Source organism: Sciurus vulgaris (assembly GCF_902686455.1).
Source record: "Sciurus vulgaris genome assembly, chromosome: 1".
Classification (NCBI taxonomy): domain Eukaryota; kingdom Metazoa; phylum Chordata; class Mammalia; order Rodentia; family Sciuridae; genus Sciurus; species Sciurus vulgaris.
This window is the reverse complement of record NC_136461.1, coordinates 62238749-62257726: the sequence shown is the minus strand read 5'-3', so window position 1 is coordinate 62257726 and position 18978 is coordinate 62238749. Positions and strand designations below refer to the sequence as shown.

Sequence of the window (18978 nt, the reverse complement as noted above, 5' to 3'; positions counted from 1 at the left end):
AAAATTGCCTTCATTCTTAAAATTTTAGATTTCCAGGACATCATTAGTGTATCAAATTAGATTGGTAAGAGGAAAATATCCATGTTCAACACACAATTACCATATGGTTCTTATGCATATTAAATTGAAAATCATTAGGGTTGGGAGATCAGAGACTGCAGGAAATGTCTAGAGAGTGATTCCACCAAAATGATGAATTAAAAGATCTTGAATATCTTATTTAGGAGTTTGAATTTTATGTTATAGGCAATTGGTGAGAATATCAACTTTTAAACAGAGCACTGACATAAATTTATATCTTACACAGATGGCTCTAGAAGCACTGTAAAAGTAGTTGGGGAGAAGACAGAACATCTCATACAAACTTTTCCTACTAACAAGTAAAATCTACAAAACAAAGTATATGATATAGCTGTTCTCAGGCACTGAACAACATGAACAAAGAACCATGATATGTGAGAGAAGGGAAAGATACAATGAGTGGGATCCCAAAGTATACCATGGCTGTCTTGGCTTTCCACCTGAAACACTTTTTCTGACACGGAGCATAAGTTGGAATAACACAGAGCATAAGATCTCACACTTAATAGTGGAGATCATAGTTCTGATATTATGAACTGGCTGTCATCTGCAGTGCTGGATAACTGATAAGAAGAAAACAAAACTGCACAGAGAAAGGATTGCAGAAGTCTTCATGGAGATTCACCATGGGTCTTTGACTTGAGCCTCACAGGCATGGAGAAAGGCTATACGATCTAGAAGAGATCATATAATTCACGGCTCAAAGGTGAATGTAATGATACTGGATGTCAGGCAGTACTGGGATTTGGGGACCTAGTCAGTCAGAATGGTGAGATTTCACTGAGTAATTTAGGCATTCAGGTGAGATACAATGAAGCCATGTATTTAAGGACCATATCTAAAAATGAAGATCAAATCCTAGAAAGAGTATGCCAAGGGGTTAAGTTAAAAACTGAAATAGACTAATTCTAATAAAAAGTCAAACAAGAGTGAGTAGATCAAATGTATCCTGCAAAAGTGCAACGACCTACCAAAAACAAAATAATCAAAAATAAATAACATAGTTTAAAGGAAGATGACATGATGACTATTATCTGTAAGGGTGTATTTGTCTAGTATACAATAAAATTAATAAATGAAGCAGAACAATTTGATCTTTAGTCAATTTAAAAAGCATTCAACAGAAACAAACCCTAAACTAATCCATGTGTGGCAAACAACAGATAGGCATTTAAATTAGTCACTTAAATCATTATTTAAATAAATAAATTTAAAGAAAAGATATGGAGGGATAGTGGAGGGAACTGGCTATAAAAGGTCAAGTGGGGGGGTATGAAAAATCGTGGAAGGAGACAGACATCATTACCCTATATATAAGTATGATTACAAGGATGGTATAAATCTACACCATGTACAACCATACAAACGAAATGATGTACCCCAATTGGGTATAATGAATCAAAATGCAGTCTGTAAAAAATTAAAAAATAAATAATTGAAAAAAAAAGATTGGTACAAATCCCGACAAAACAAAAAAAAAAAAAAATAAGGTCAAGTGGGAACTTTTAGACATAATAGAAATATTCTATATCTTGATTGTGATAATGACTGTATGAATAGGTACCTTTTTAAAAGTTAGCAATTGTACAGTTGAAATTGTGAATTTCATTATGCACACACTATACCTCAATAAACTCAAATATTATAAAAGCAATTCAACAAATGGAAACAAAACAAAAAGTTTTAACCATTCATGTGGCTGTAAAATAACAAATATCTGCTGTGAGCAGAGGTAATGCCATTGGTAAAAAGTAAACAAACAAACAAAAAATACTCAAACATGAGGCAGCCATAGTATGTCAGAGTATGCAATTAAAAGAGTCCTTGATGTGACCACCAAAAAGTGGTAAGGGTTACACTATTCACTTTGAGTTCTATGAACAAAGTAAAGTTCAACTACAGTATTTTTAAAAATCCAAAGAAATATATGTTAATGTCTACTCTGTAAGCATCAGAAACATTAAGACTCAGAAAGGTCAGGCTGAGAAACTCTTTCTCATTAAAGATTACAGAAATAAGAACACTAAAAATGCATGATTCTAAATTGAATCCTAGGCCTGACCAAAAAAGAAATAAAAAAGTATAAATCATGCAATTGAGACAATTGTTCAAATTTGAATTTGGTCTGAGATGATAATATCTCATGTATATTAAATTTTCTGACTGTATATATTAGAGTTATATAAGTGACCCTACTTCTTGTTAGTTAATAAAGCTTAAAGTACTTAGTGGAAATAGGGCATGCTATCTTCAATTACTTTCAAATGGTTCAGGAAAAAAAAATAATGAAAATGAGACAAAACATAAACAATTAGTTAACCTGGATAATGTGTATATAGGAGTTTTTTGCAGCATTCTTAAATTATTTTAAGTTTGAAATTTCTAATAAAAATTTATAGTTCAATTGAGGAATAATTAAAACTACATTTAATGCATTGGTAGGGTACTTTATGTTATTTTTGTATTTAGCATGAATGATAACTTTAATTTGTTTTTTGTGAATGACAAAGAATAAGCAGATTGATCAAGCATTCTATTATGGTCTTTTAAGAAACTTTGCCTACTTTGTTTCCTAAGAATCTAAATGCATGTAAACTTGCTATGAAAAAGTTGTAGTCCATGTATCCTTCTGTAAAATATAAGGAAACATAAGAAATAGAGCAAAGAGAACTCTAAAAATGGAAATTCAGTTTTGATAAACAGGCAGAAGAAAATATATTCTCTAAAGATGGTAACTCTAAATCATTTAGTACCTTGTGCAAAGTTAGTGTCATGCTAAATCTTAGCAAAATGAACTAATACAGAAAGAATTTCCCAGTCAGACTCAAAATTCACGGTTTCACAAATTGCCTTGGTTATACATCATCAACTTCCTTTTCCTCAGAATTCTCTTAATTTCACCTCCTGCCTTTTAGCTGAAAAGTCAGCATGAGATGCTATATCATACATTTTGAATTCAGCTTCCATTTGAGTTTAGGAGTAGCAGATATTAAAGACAATTTAGCACTTCACCATGGCTTTCTCCCACAAGGAATCAGAATTGAGGAGGCATTGATTTGGCATAAAAAGATCCCACCAGCTTTAGAGTATTTGCACTATGAATCATAGGAATATATAAAGAGAATCATGGAAAATTGTGGCCCTCTTCCCCCACAGTGGTTAACTCTCAAGAGATTGGGGAGTATGTAGGGAAGAGGGTTCCCAAAGTAAGCAAATAGCTGCCCCACCTCCCACACCTGCATACACAAAAGTGAACAAAATCCTCCACAGATTCACATGAAATTGAGAAAGAACAAAATATGTAATATAACAATGAAAGATTAGAAATTGAGTCAACTATACTAAACACTAATCTGATATTATGTAGATATCTAATTTTATTGTTCAATTCCTTTTTCTGTAAAATAAACTCCAATATAAATATCCCACAAATTTATTTCAATAGCTAAAGAAATAACATATATAAATAGTACATTTAGCTCATAAGCACAGATAAGCAAATATTGTTATTATGATTAGAGACTCACAATTTACTTTAGATAATTCTTATGTTATATAAATTTATATTTATGATAAGCTCAATGAGAAGTCCAACACTAATATCCTAGTTAGTATAATTCATTTTCATGTTTATTTTTCTTTCTGGTATTGAGATTTGGTTGGAACCAGGGCCTAATGAGAAGAAACAACTAAAGCAAAAGTAGGAAAAAAAGAAAAAAATAAGAAAACTAAAGAGAGCTCTAGAGATACTTTGTTAAGGAAATCTTTCAGGAAAGGAATTCAGCTTCAATTATCTTCAAATACAACTTTATCTCTCTCTGTACAGAGGCAGTTGGCATCCTGGTGAAGAACTCTGTGTGGGAACTACATGGCCTGGTCTTAGATCAAGGCTAACCACTAGCTGACTATGTACCCTTGGGGATAATAACCATATTTACTTGCAGGGTTCTTGTAAGAATTAAAAGGGTTAAACATAGAAAGTCTTAAAAGTAGTATGCATCTGGTGTATAGAGGATACTTACTCAAAAAGAAAGTCAATTCAGTAAAGTAATATCTGCCCTCCTCCCAAAAAGAGTTTAAAAATACACACCATTTTTGGTTCTAATACAGTATTTATGGGAATGAAAATGTCATACCTTGTAAACTGCCAAGTGCAATGCTGTAAATCCATTTCTTGTCAGTCGAGATGGGCGGAGCCCTTTTAACATAAGGGTTCGAATATGTGACTTGTTGCCTTGGAGAGAAAAATAAAGGCTGAATCATCCTGGGGGTGGACTAAGTGGCTTTAAAATTTCTCTTTGATTTGATAATAAATGCCACTCTGATGTATGAAAATGTCAGACTGCTGTTCAGAGGCCATTCATGAAGTTTTCTATTAATTGACAGCTTTATTTAAAAATGAACATTTCTATTACACTTATAAAACTACAAATTTTTACATCTATATAATTTTTTATTAATGCTATGACTCTTGATGCTTTTGTTACTTAGTGCTTTCATCATCAGATGACTTTAAAATATAACATCATGAATGAATGTATCTTAATAACTATAAGAAAGATTGGATGAAAATCTAGAGGATTCCTCAGAACATCACTGGTAGTAGAGCTTATTTAGATCAAGAAAATATGAAGGGTATGATCAAGCTCGGGAGGGCATGTTTAAACATGGGAGGTTAATCTACTAAGTAGACACGGTTTAGTTTGGGAGGAATGGGTAAGGAATATGGCTAGAGTTGATGCTTCTACATTATTGTTCTATTAAAAAAATCAGATTTTCATGAATTTTGTTTGGATTAACAAAGTAATTATTCACTATTCATTTGTCAATTCAATAAATTTAAATTTAAATAAATTTCTTGTCAATTCAGTAAATTTATTGACTGACTACCATATGCCAGACAACCATTCTAGGTGTGTGGGACACATTAATAAAATAGAACTTAAACTAAATTAAATCCAAATCTTCATTTTGACTAATCTTTGCTTTTAGAGTTTATCTTAGACATTCATTATTGTCAACATACTTTAGTTGCATATTGATAAGCAACTACTTGATGATAGTTTGGGGAATATTTTGGGAACTTCTGAATTTAACCTAACTCCTGGTTGGCATGCCCAGTTTTATAAAGTGCTTTCTGATTTTCAAGCAAACTAAGTTACTTGGTTTAGGGTTAGGAGAACATTGAAACTTGAATTCAGAGTTAAATTAAGGGGAATAACTGCCTGTCTAGTGCTTTAATCAAAGATTATCAGGGTTGGAGTGGAGGCAAAGTTAAAGAGAACATTGAGTATAACTAGAATTTTCTTGTAGACTATTAGGCAGCTCAAATCACTGACTGTATATACATATACCTGTTAAAGTCGAAATTTGGGCGACTGTATGAGGGAGAGCGGAGCAACCTGAGGCAAAGGGCCTCACCACACACGGTGACCAATGAAATGGGCAGGAAAACTCCACTGACCCTTACATCCACCTGTCACTCAGCAGAACCCCCACCCATTCCGGCCTATAAAGACCCTGGGCAGCTGGGGCCATGTGCGATTTTCTCAGGGTCCCTACCCTGACCTGTACCGGGCGGGGCTGGGAATTTCAGGAGAGCCAAATTCCAATTAAGCTCGCTTCTGCTGCCTTCTGTCTGATTTTATTTGGCCGCTAACCATGCCCCCGAGCTTACAATACCCAAGTTAAAAAGTAGCAAGTTTCAACTACTCACCCCCACAAATGCAGCATAAATGTAATAGAGACAGCCCATTTTCAGTGCGGTGATTTAAATTGACTTTATTGAAGGCTTCATCAGAGCTGAAAAAAAGATGTTATAGATGATCACAAAGTTAATCTTTTAGCATGTTGCCTTTCACTTGAAAATTATAAAAGGGAATCCTGTTACTATGAATTCAGGATTACATTTTTCCAAAATTATTATGCATCTAGAGAAAGAATTCTAAATTATTTGTATGAGGAATTAACACTGAGAGAAAATTATATTAAAAGTTTAAGAGATCGAGTTAAATTAAAGATTCTCATGCACAGTTCTGTGTACTATGTATAATTTAAACTTCCCAGGGCCACTTGATAAATAAAAATTGTGTATAAGTAGAAAATGTAGACATCTGAAAGTAAACTCATTTTTCTCATACTCAAAATTTGACATTGTATTTGCAGAGAAATTAGGAAAATTAATTTATTAAATTAAAAAAAGAGAGAAAGGGAGGGACAGAGGAAAGTAGAAAGAAGAAAAAGTAGTACTTTATGTTTGATAAGAAATTTGAGAAAAGGATATAATTCAAATGTATTACAACTTCTGCCTGGAGCAAAGTTTTCTTGAACTCTGACTGGATCAGATTTCATAGATAAAGAAGGTCTAAACCCTGGTAAGTACTGTGATAGTGTCAGGTGAGAAGAGCAGTGATTTCATTAATGAATTCCTCCCTTTGTCTGAACAAAGACGCTTGCCCCAGGAGGGCTCTGGAGAGTCATGGGTAGCTTTTCAAAAGGAATGTAAAGCTACAATTCTTGACCTCCTGAGGTCATTGGTACTCCCAGGACAATTTTCAGTAGAAATGAGATCACATCCTTGGCCTTACAGGTCAATTTCAAGCTGCCTTCTACCTATTCAAATCTCCAACAGCTTTAGAGAGACAGCCTAGTCTTTGGTGAAGGAGCCCAGGACTCTTAACATTTGTAAAGTACTTATACTTGAAAGGTACTATAAATTCAGAACATTATCATCAAGGCACCCAGTTAGGAACATCAAAAGCTATTGGAATATTAAAATAGAAAAGGGAAAAGTGTTATTCTCCAGAATACTGCTAGAAAAAGAGAAAGCCTCTAAACCTAAGATTATTGAAGGACCTCAGTGAAATGCTTTAATTAGCGATGGCAACCCCAGTGGCTCATTTTTATAGGCATGGTAATATTCTTCCTCCTTTCTTGCTTTCCATGTTCATGTTTCCCAAGAGCAAAGTCCTCAGACTTGCTTACTAATGTTGAAAAACACTGGAAATGCATTCAGCTCACGGAAGCCAGAGGTTATGACTTCAAATAGTACAGGTGTTCTGCAGACCTGAACTCTACTCTTCAAGCTAGGCAGACTGGAGTTTTCTTTTCGCATTTGTAGGAAATCAGTGTCCATAAATAACAAAGGGAAAGAAAACTGTCCGGTCACTGAGGATATTGATGGACAAAGATTCAGAGGCTCTGAGCTCTCTAGCATTTCTTCCTTGGTCCTTCTATTATCCATCAAATGAAACACACAACAAGCTCACATCTGACAGGAAACAAATTGCTGGGGTGGGAGAGGGAGGCCTCTGTTAATGCAAAGAACTATACAACCTGCAGCTTAAGAGCAAAACAAGAAAGGATGCCCTTTATTTTGAGTTGACCATAATAAACTTAATGGCAAATTCTGAAAGAATAAAAAGATTTGGATCTCCTATGTAGAAAAAAAGAATCTTGAAAAAGTCAGTTTTTCAATGTGTATCAACAATATTATATATTAATACTTGCCATTTTTTGGTTTGTTTTCAAATCGCAAAAACGTTCATTTCAATGTTGTAGATAATCTTTAAAAGCTTGCTCCTCATAGTTATATTACAGGGCTGATGCCTTCCAAGAAACTGAGGCAGTACCAAGACCACACCCATCCTTCAAACCCCAATTCTTGAATTTAAGTCAGAAAGATTTCAGACATGGCATTCAGAGTAACAGGCATGAGTTTATTGAAGGTATAGCAAAAGGGAAAGGGGACAATATAAAGGGAAGGAGTGGGTCCTCTCAGAGAAAACAGGGACTGTGTGTCTCTCCTGCACTCCAGTTTTATTGTGGAGCTCAGGGAAGTTTCCAGAGAGTTCCACCATGAGAAATAGAAAGTCTGGTGGTTTATTTTCAGAATATTGCCTTAAATTGGATCCAACTGTAGATATTTTAATCATAGCCCTTTCCTTTGCCATGCCTTATTTTAAAATTAGACAATCGTGTAGATTGTAACCCTGAGCTCCTCCAACCAGGGCAAAGGGCAGCACTGTGTTAGGGATATTAAGTAGGAATTACCTCTTTTAAAAAACGCTGCTCCCCCTGATGGGCAGAATCACAGCCTTTGGGACAGGAGTCCCCTGTATTTCTCCATTGTGAGTAAACCAATAAAACTTTTTTCCTGTTTCTCAAAACCGTGTCCTTATGATTGGATTGGCATCAGAGACAAGGACCAAGTTTTCCATAACATCATTAACATTATTTGGGGCCTGTATTTCTCCTTCAAATAACAGGTAGTTTGCTAAGGAATGTGATATATCCGGTTCACTTAAATCAGGCAGGGCTGCAGGTACATTGCTTCTTGGAAAAGAATATGTGGAGGCCAGCACAGTGGGCCTATTTGATAGAATTATTTTCTTAGCCTCATGTTCACACCATACTCATCTGTCTGTCCCCTATCCATTACACCTGGATTCTAATCTTATCCTGATTTGTTATTATAATTTGGGCAAGTTATTTAATTTCTCCAAACCTCAATTTCTTCAATTATAGAATAAGTAAAATGATACAAAATGACATTGTGTTGTGAGGAAAAAATGAGGTTAAGTGTTACTACAGTGTCTGGCATATAATATGTAATCAAAACTAATTATTGTATTGTTGTTACTATTATTACCAATTTCACCATGAATATACAAATTTGGTTTTGAATTTTACTACAATTTTTCACAACAATTTGGCCTTCCTTGACCTTTCACATTTAACAATTTGTAAAATTTCCTGATTTTTTTCAATCAGTTCTATAGATATAAGTATTTCATGCTCACAGTGACTTACTTAGATTCCTAAAAAATGCCTGATTTTAACTTTTTTAAAACAGCCACTGAATTCACTATTGTTGCATCTGGCACTTATCTGTAATTCAGGAGCAACTTTTGGAATCTTAGTGTTGCAATACAAGTTCAGAAACCTCAATCAGAAAATGTGGTCTATATACATAATGGATATTACTCAGCCATAAAGAAGAATGAAATAACAGCATTTGCCGGTAAATGGATGGAACTGGAGGCTATCATGCTAAGTGAAATAAACCAATTTCTAAAAAGGAAAACTTGAATAGTGTCTCTGATATACAGATGATAACACACAATGAGGGGGGAGGGACAGAAATTCATTAGATTAGACAAAAGGGAATGAAGGGAAGGGAAGGTGGATGGAATAGGAACATAACTTTCCTATGTTCATATATGAATGTACAATCAATTTAACTCCACATCATGGACAACCGCAAGAATGGGAAGTTATACTCTATGCATGTATAATATGTCAAAATACACTCCACTGTCATGTATATCTAGAAAGAACAAATAAAAATATTTTTACTGGAAAAAAATGTAATACTTGTTAGGAATAACTTTACACACCCAACACCATTTTGAAATATATCCTTTGTTCTAGAACAGGAGATACCTCATAATCACTTTAATTCAGCCTGATCTAAACCCCAGACAATACTCTGTCATCATGTAAAGAAACCACAAATAGTACTCCAGCAACATAAGAAAGGAAATTGTCCTCTGTACTGAAATCCTGAAAACTCCTAGTCCCTATGAAGGTGACATGGAAAGGATCCTTCCCTAACAACCCCCTAGCAACTGCCTAACCACAAACACCAGTATCCTGCTGCCCAACTTCTCTCTACCCAGGCAGTAAGAAGGCTCCCAGTCTCCACTGGGCCCTCCTCTGCAGGTTTGTACTGAATACTGTAGCCCTGTGTTACTGTTCAGTTGCCACTCCTGTCTTTATTTTCTTCACTCAGTTCTTTTCTTACAATACTATTTTCAATACTGGAGGTATTCAAAGAACAAAAAATCCAAAAGGGCGTGAGAAAGGTTGAAATAAAAATTGCTTTATTCAAGAAGATAGACTCAATTCCTTTTTACTTTCATTATCTAACCTTGATGATCCATTTCAAAAGTCTGGCCCATCACTTCCTAAACACTTTCTATGTGGCCCACCTCTGCTCTCAATACTCATTTCAGGTTGTTTTCAAAAGTGATATAAAGAACTCACTAATTCCTGGGTGCTTTAAATGCATCAATCCAAAGAATATTCATGCTAGATAGAAGCCTGGCATTAGTCATCATCTCTGAAGCCCTGATCACCTGATCAGCTTTAAAAAAAAAAAAAAAAAAAAAAACTAAACCTTGATTAAAAAGAAAATGCAAGATGCCAATGTTCATTTCTTTATTTAAAAACAATACTAAACTAAATGAAAGCCTGCTCTTTTCATAAATAAGACTGAAAGAATGGTCAGATTAGTGACTTCTTAAGGAATGATTATTCTAAGGAATAATTCACTGAATCTTGAACTGATCTTTCATCCATAACTGACTCAATATAGAATTTTAGAGTTCCCTGTTTAAAATTGAGCTGCTGTTTGTTGCTTTCATACTGCCTGTGAATCCTCTTTAAACTCATGCAACTTCTATTCATGTCAACAAAATGAATCAACAGAGAATAGACTCTTGCAACCGTTGGGATTCAAGAATGATTTTTATATCACAATTTGTAGCTTAACTTTAATAATTAGAATGTAATTTATTTATTTATCTTAAACTTTTTTTTATTTTTACAGACTGCATTTTGATTCATTGTACACAAATGGGGTACATCTTTTTGTTTCTATGGTTGTGCGCGATGTAGATTCATACCATTCGTGAAATCATACATGTTCATAGCGTAATGAAGTCCGTCTCATTCCACCAATTTTAGAATGTAAATTTAAAAAATCCCAATAAGAGTTATTTCCTGGTTTGGGACCATGGCTCAGTGGTAGAGCACTTGTCTAGCATTTACAAGGCCCTGGTTTGATCCCCAGCACTCCCCCGGCAAAAAAAAAATATATGTATATTATAAATATATATGTGTATATATTTATAATTATAAATATATAATTAGAATTACTTTTTAAATTTGAATCCTAATTCTCACTTCCCATCAACTTCTAGTCAAACATTTCTGTTTTGAGAGATGAGATTAAGATATTTTAAGATTTCAAAGCAACTATTTCTAGGAAGAGAAATTGGGCTTTCTCTTCTTTTGTCTCCTAAAGGAGCTGTGTATATGTAAGTCACTTATGTAATCTAATACCCTAGACTCAACTTGTTTTAATTTGCCCTTACATCTTTCATCACCTGTTATGCATATACTTACTTAATATATCCTAATGAGTTCTTAGTGCTTGCTGGGGCATGGATAAAATTTCTGATTAAAATGAAGTAACAATTATGAAAATAGTTCTAATAGTAAATTCTGTTCTTAATTATTAAAAAATGATAGTTTTCTACCTGAAGGTTACTTTTTCTTGTAGCATAATGAACTCTTTTTTTCTTGGCCTTTATAGTTTACCCAGAAAAGTATGCAGTTTTATGATCCAATTAAACTTTTCTCATGACCTCATCCTTTCAAGAAGATATCTGACATAACCAAGAATGGAAACTTATTAAAATATAACATTTGTAACAGTTGGTACAGAAATGATACATTGCTATACAAAGTATATAGGGAGATGATGCATTTTTAAATTAATTTACTAACTTAAGGAAAAACCAAGAAGGTAAAAAGAAAAAGAAGGATTTTTGTTATGGATAGTCTTGTTTTCCAAATTAATCATTTAGTCTTCAAATGACTAGTTGTAACTTCTTACATATTCCTTGTAGATTTTTCCCATAAAACAATAACAATAAAAATTAACAAGATCTCTTCTCAATATATACCCAAGAAATATCCAGAACCATATTTGTTCCATACATCCAGATCAAATATGCAAACTTGCAATATGAATTTCATTCATTTATTCATATAATAATTATTGAGAAACAGTGACAGAGAGTAGAAAAACATAAAATTTGGATAATAACTAATTATCATAAGGTTTTATATGAACTTTAAATAAGTTATACATTGTAATACTTTCATAAACATTAGCTGCTAGAATAATTTATGCTAAAACACTGGTATGAATTATTTTTCTTTTTTATTATTTTGGTTTGGAGAAGGTAGATAGGGAAGAGATGTAGGAAGGTAGTATGGGAAGGAAAAGAGGAAAAGAAAGACAAAAGGAAGGAAAGTGAAAGCCAGTAAGACACAAAGCTAAAGATGAGAAAGATTTAGAGGGAAGTGAGAAAGAGAAAAGAGAGAGATTAAGTTTTACTTGGATAAACAAATAAAAAAAAATCAAAGGAGTTGGCTTTGGTTAATGTGAATTTCATCCCAGGTCTTTCTGTTTTTGATGGTGCTTTTTGTCTTGTTCTATTTCATTGCTACTTGTCATAATACACTAGCCAAACATGCCAAATAGTATTTTCATTCTATTTTAATTATAACATGACATTTACCCCCTAATATCCTACAAAGTACCTTGATATAAAATTTCTACTCTTCTTAAATAAGGTCAGCCTGAAACATTTTTGAAGCTATTCATTTTGTAATAGATAAATTACATAGTTGGCTATAATTCAGCAAGAGATTTTTGAAAGATGTTTCATTTGAAGGATGAGTATGGTGGAATGCAGTTGGCCCAGAGGAACTGTTCAGGGAGAAAATGAATAGGAAGGTACTTATCAGTAAGCCTCCTTCATGTTCTCTCTCTGTCTCTCTCTCTCTTTAATGTCCTCAAACTATCATGATGGTTTCTTTCATCAAACAGAATATTCTTTAGACCATTTTTGTCCACTTAATAAACCTAATCATTTCAAAATATAATATTATCATTATTCACCAAGGCATATCTATTCAGAGATAAACATACTAAAAATGAGAAAAAATACTCTGCCTTTAGACTGTTAATAAGAATCATGGTATTGAAAAACTACAACTCCTCTGAAATTTTCTTGTATAGTTTTAAATTTTATATTAAATATTAAGCAAATAAAAAGTAGGTTTGACAAAGAAATTGGGAAGATTTAAAGTTTCTTATGACTTAATTTACTGGCACAATGTAATTTAATTGGGAGCCTTTTAAAAGTAGCACATGAAGAACCATGTGAATGGTTTTCAAAAATTGTGGGAAATTAACAAATAATGCCTGAATGGAGAGTGGGGGGAATTTTTTTCAAGTATATTATTCTTACTAGCTTCCCTAAGGAAGGTTCTAATGTATAGCACATAGAAAAATTATGGAACACCATGAGGAAAATAGAAAATTTTCAAAGATAATTCTGATCCATTTCTATTTCCCTCTTCTAGGTTGAGAACCAAGATTATGAAGATTATATTTTTTGAAATCAAATAAAGATGAATGAAATGCCAGTTCAACTATACAATTGTGTAACCTAGTTCAAGCCAGTTTAATATGATTAGCTTCATTATCTTCAGGTATAAAATGGAAATTTCAATATCTATTTCAGAAGAGTATTAATATAAACCATAATGATTAGTTTTTAACTAGGTTAGGCATTATACCACTTTCATAATTATTAACTGCTCTAACAATATTTACTAAAGACTTGATATGAATTATTTTCACTTTTTATTGTTTTGTTTTGTTCTTGACAGGATAGGGAGAAGATGAAGGAGATAGTATGGTATGGAAGTAAGGATGAAAGCAAAGGAGGAAGAGTGAAAGCTAGTAAGATAAAACTTGAGTTTTGCCGTGTGCTAGACAATATGCACTTTATACATACACAGTAAGAATTATCTGAGCTTTTGCTAATGCACATGAAAGTTCTTTGCAGCATGCCTGTATATGGTAAACATTAAGTTATTAGTTTGTTTTCCTTTTAAATCCCTTATAGTTATCATAAAAAAAAGCAAATATAAATAAGACTGTGGAAAACAAAAAAGCACTTTTAGTGAACACAGAGTATAAGGGTCTGAGGAGACAGGCCTATAAGGGGACAAAGACAACGTCATGTAGGAAGTGCTATTTTACTGATAAACATAAAGATCAGAGGCAACAGAGAATAGGAAATGATAATTGTACTATAACATATCATTTCTGCCTTTCCTTTTTCTGTCTTCTCTTCTTTATCTCTTTGTCACTCATTCATTACTTCAAAAAATGTCCAAAGTTATGAGTGAATGCCATTTTATGGTAGAAGATGAAAGAGCATCCCATTTCCATTCCCCATTTCCCACATCAAGCTCTCATTCCAAAGGTGGTATAAGTTGACATAAGGAAGATAATGATGTAGAACTTCTTATGTGAATTAAGTTTAGTGCTATACTGTTCTTTTTATTATACTGTGGGTAAAATCTTTGCCAGGAAGATTGTGTATTTGAGCTGACAGAGCAATGGTGCATTATGTAGTGTAAAGTCTCTTTTAATGAACAGAATTAACCTCTACCCAGAATGTCACAAATTTGTCAGCAAATCAACATATGAAAACAAATAAACCTGGGTTTACATAAAAAAGCCTCCACCAGTGACTCCAGTATTAAATGCCCCTTTTTGAATATTATATACAAGTTTCTTGCTATCTACACTTTTAGGGAAAGGATGATGTAAAGGAGCATAACACACTTGTTTATCATGGAAATATTTTTCGCATTATATAAGCCATGATTAAGGATGAGAAATAAAGAAATTCTAATATTTATTTAGCACCTAGATATTCAAATGTGATTTCATACATAATGTTTAATTTTCCTAACTACTAATAAAATTTGGTGGATGAACTGATGAATAAGACATTATGTTCTCTGCACACTTTTCTTTTCTTTCCTTGTCACATCCATCATTTCATTCCAGAGAAAAGAACATTCTCAGAACACTGACCTATATACAGTTGAGTTTCTTTTCAGGTGGTGCTACCTTCCAGGATGGAGTCATATTAGTACTCTATTTGTGTGTGTGTGTGTGTATGTGTGTGTAACACTCCTGACTTTCTACAGACTATGCCAGTTATTTATTTTCTACTCTGATGTCCTTCGTCTCTTTTACCATATCACCTCAGGCAAAGATTTCTCATCACACCTGGGATATCTTTCTGTAGTTTTCAAAGGTTAGCAAAGTATCCTTCTTACCATGTATAAATATTACCTGAAAAGCATGTTAATAAATCAGATTCTTAGAAGTCATCCACACAGATTCTGATTCAGTCACAAAATCTTTAAGATTGACTCACAAAATCTATAATTGTAGCAAATACAAAAGGCTACTTTAACTTAGGAAGTCCTCAGCCCCAGAGAAACATGACTCTAGAGTATGCGTAATCCTCTCCCCAGCATCATTATCATCATTTCTAGCTAATGGGACAGTTCGATAGCTTCCTTCATGGCTTAAGCACCATGCTAGTAATCTTCCTCTACAAACTGCCCTACCATTATTCTCAAGAAATTTGACATCCATTTTGATGAGTCTGCCAATACTCATGTCTTAAAATTCTTCAAAAATCAATGACGATCTTTAAAAACTTTATTCCAGGTTTTGGTATCATCCTGAATTGTTTCAACATTTTAAATTTTTTTGGTTTTGAAAATATTCCCTTCATACAAAAACATTTTATCTTAACTTTTTTGCTTTCTTTAATAAGCTATGTTATTACCATTTCATAATAGAGTTTTCTGTCCTTTATTCTGTCCTTATTTAGCTAATAACAGAAATATATATATGAGTCTCCACTCAATCTATTAATATATTCCTAAAGCCAGAAGCAGGTTACAATAAGAAGGATTCTATCTATGGAGCCAGGCAAATCTTGTTTGGAGAAATCCTAGTTCTTGGCTCACAGCAGTTAATGTCTCAAGAGTGTAAACTTGAAGAGAGGAGCATTCCACTCCTGGCCACTTAGGAATGTAAACAACTGCCCCAAGTTGACCTAGTGTTACCAAGGGAACCTGTATAGGATCCTGGTGGTCTGATTCCCCGTGGCACATTGAGATTGGGCAAGAAACTTATAAAATGTATACCTGTTCCTGCAATAAACGAGATAAGCAGGCTGCTTGCCACAACTCCCAGAGTCTGGGGTCCTGACTCCACGGCCCTTACCTGTGCCTGAGCTAGCTTGGCACCCCTACACCTTATAAAGTCACATTTCAGCATTTACTGATTTTATGATCTTGGAAAGTCACAATGTCTTGTCCGTAGTTTATTGTACACCAAAATCAATATTATCCACCACACAGGCTTATAGTGATGATTAAAAAAAGTCTTAACATTTATATTTCTAGGATAACACCTTGAATGTAGTCGCTACTGAACAAATTCTGGACTGTAAATTTCCATACACTGATTTCTGCCTCTCATCCTTAGTGCTAATCAGAAAAATCAGTTAATTTATTGGGTGTGTAAGAAATGTCAACCCTAGGAGGAATTATTAAAACAGCTGGGAGCTGATGTGGTACCAAAAACAAACAAACAAACAAAAAAACCCAAAACACTCTATATCTTGAAGGTATTAGGTAAAACCTAATCATCAAAAGGTTATACTTAGTTTTAGCTATACTTAACATATTTGCACAATATTTCCTAAATTAAAGACAAATAAATGAATAAGGTTTTGAATTTACAAAGTTGAGAAAAATCTCTTCAGTCTCCCATTTCATTCAGTCTATTTATTTGTGTCCATAAGAGCTATAAGTGTTATGATTAAGTTCTACATTCATATCCCTTTTCCAACAAAATTAATATGTATGTATAAATATTCTGTACCAAAGTGTCAATCACATCTCTACAAGAATGCTGAATGTTCTCCTTTACAACAGAATGATGTGATTCTACTTGCAAAAGTGGTATTCCATTGGTATTTCATCACAAATGTATGTTGAGTGCATCATTGGGGCCAGAGAGAATCAACTATTTCCCAAACAACAAATTTAATATTTGTGAAGACCTTTTTAATTCTATTGATGAATTTCATATAAACTAGAAGATTCATGGATGATTTTATTTGCTAGTTATGTGAGATTTATAACATACTATATCTGAAATTTCTTTTGAAAAATCTAAGATCACTTCATTATTGCTTTATACTTGTTTTCTAAATAAAATAGAGTTTTTTGCCATGAGTACATTACATGAATAATACACCTGGAAGTGGAATGCTTAATTGTCCTATGTTTAAGTTTTCCTCAGTCAGTTAGCTAATTACACCAAAGTGCATCTAGTTTCTTCTCTTTTCTGAACATTCTCTGTCCTTCCATGTTTGTGATAGTATCCCAGATTATTATTCTCTTATTATAAAACAAACTCCAGCAAAAGTTTGAAGTCAGTATTTCATGTTGTCATATGATTGTTCAGGTACAGAATTATACTCATTTTCATTAAGGTACAGTCTTTCAATGTCCAGAGACCAAAGGGTTTATTAGAATTGGATTTACCTTAGCAGTTCAAAGAGGGCAATGTGGCTAATATGCTGCCACCATAGGGAAAGAAGATTATTTATACAGTAACAGTTTGGGTTCAAAGACTGGCCCTTAGGTTCCACTCTTTTTAAAACTTTCATGAGGAGAGAATGAAAGTCCTAGTAAGAAAGTGAGATAGTTGCCCATTGAGAGGCATACAAGAAGAGATAACCTGATACTCTAAGGCTTAGGACACGACTGGCTATATCTAAGATTTTATGTTTATATATTCTCCCTCTTGCTTTCTCTCTCTCTCACTCTCTCTCTTTTCTTCCCTCTCTCCCTCCCTTCCCCCTCACACACACAGTAAACTGATACATTTAAAAATAAGTTCACTAATGAAGACCCTTCTACAAAGAAGTTTTGTCTCTGAGAACTTTACCCAAATATATTCCTTAGTTCTGTAAATTCTTTTTCCTTGATCTGCAGGTCATCTTCTAATCTTCCTATTGTAACAACATAAGATTCGCTGACTTTCTTCTTCCATTCATCTAGCAAAGAAAAACAAATGAGATTGATTCATGGTTGTTTTTTGCAAAATATAGACACAGATCATAACATACAAGTAATCAAAACCTTGTTTTTTATTCTGGATTCTACAATACTTAATTTAAATTACTGATTGTGGGTTTAAAATGCAGATGTTTATATTTAAAATGCAATCATATTGAATTGTAGTAATTAAGAATTCATTTGATATTGGATAATATATTTACATAGAAGAACATATCTGACTTATTTCATTTGATTTTACTGCATTTTAATTATAGCAATCTCTAGTTGTTAGAGTTTTTAGGTTTTAAATACTAGATACTTAAAGATATAATTCTAAAATCTCTATATTTAGCAGTATTCTATTTTTTTCTATAACATTATACCAAGGAATTAAAATAATACTTTATAAGAAATTTTCTATGTTCTGTAAATATCTTTCAGAGAAAGAATAATGAGTTCAGATAATCTTCCCAACACTCTCACATAATGCATTTTAATATTTTCTGTATACAAATTAACACGAGTTATTAGTTATTTGTAACTATAATTGAACTGTTACATTTAAAGAACTAAGAATAATTACCAGTACAAGTTTGGGTTGGTCTAGATTTATAATTCCCCATTTATTAGAAGTTTTTCCTTTTCTCCAATGCAGTTCTTCAGGTCACAAGATTCCAAGTTCAAGTGCAATGACAGTCCAGTTGAAAAATACTTTGATAGTCTGGCTAAAAATAAGCAAGCTGCCAAATGGAATGTCATGCAATGATGACAAAGAACAAAACTGTGTGTGCCTTCAAGGGTGAAATCATAAAGGGAACTAATCAGTCTGTTTAAAAGAACTGGACAAACTGAATATGAACTTCACTAAAATGCTATTGAAATTACCTACTTCTTTCAGGATCCTTTTTCTCCTCAGCCACAGATAATGGCTGTTGAAAAAGTGTTTGGTGATATAATTTGTTTATATAAATAATTGATGGACTGATACTCTATGGCTTGTAACTAATAGAAATGAATGTAAGTTCTGCCTACATAAGAGTTATAAAATTATATTTGTAGGAAGAAATTCTCTACATAAAT

At 33.3% G+C, this 18978-nt stretch overlaps 1 protein-coding gene across 8 annotated transcripts in view; it reads right to left on the bottom strand.

Annotated features, from left to right (window-relative positions):
- The window catches only part of TNNI3K (TNNI3 interacting kinase), a 285366-nt gene extending 266730 nt beyond the window's left edge, over positions 1-18636 (bottom strand). For all 8 annotated transcript variants that reach the window (XM_079128911.1, XM_079128916.1, XM_079128915.1 and 5 more), the window contains exons 1-4: positions 18482-18636; positions 17786-17894; positions 5798-5883; positions 4218-4315 (exon numbers count right to left, since the gene is read on the bottom strand). In XM_079128911.1, coding sequence (XP_078985037.1) covers positions 4218-4315; positions 5798-5883; positions 17786-17894; positions 18482-18521 — 333 coding nt within the window. In that variant the 5' untranslated portion in view covers positions 18522-18636. The remainder of the gene's footprint in view (positions 1-4217; positions 4316-5797; positions 5884-17785; positions 17895-18481) is intronic.
- Between the last annotated feature and the right edge of the window lie 342 nt (positions 18637-18978).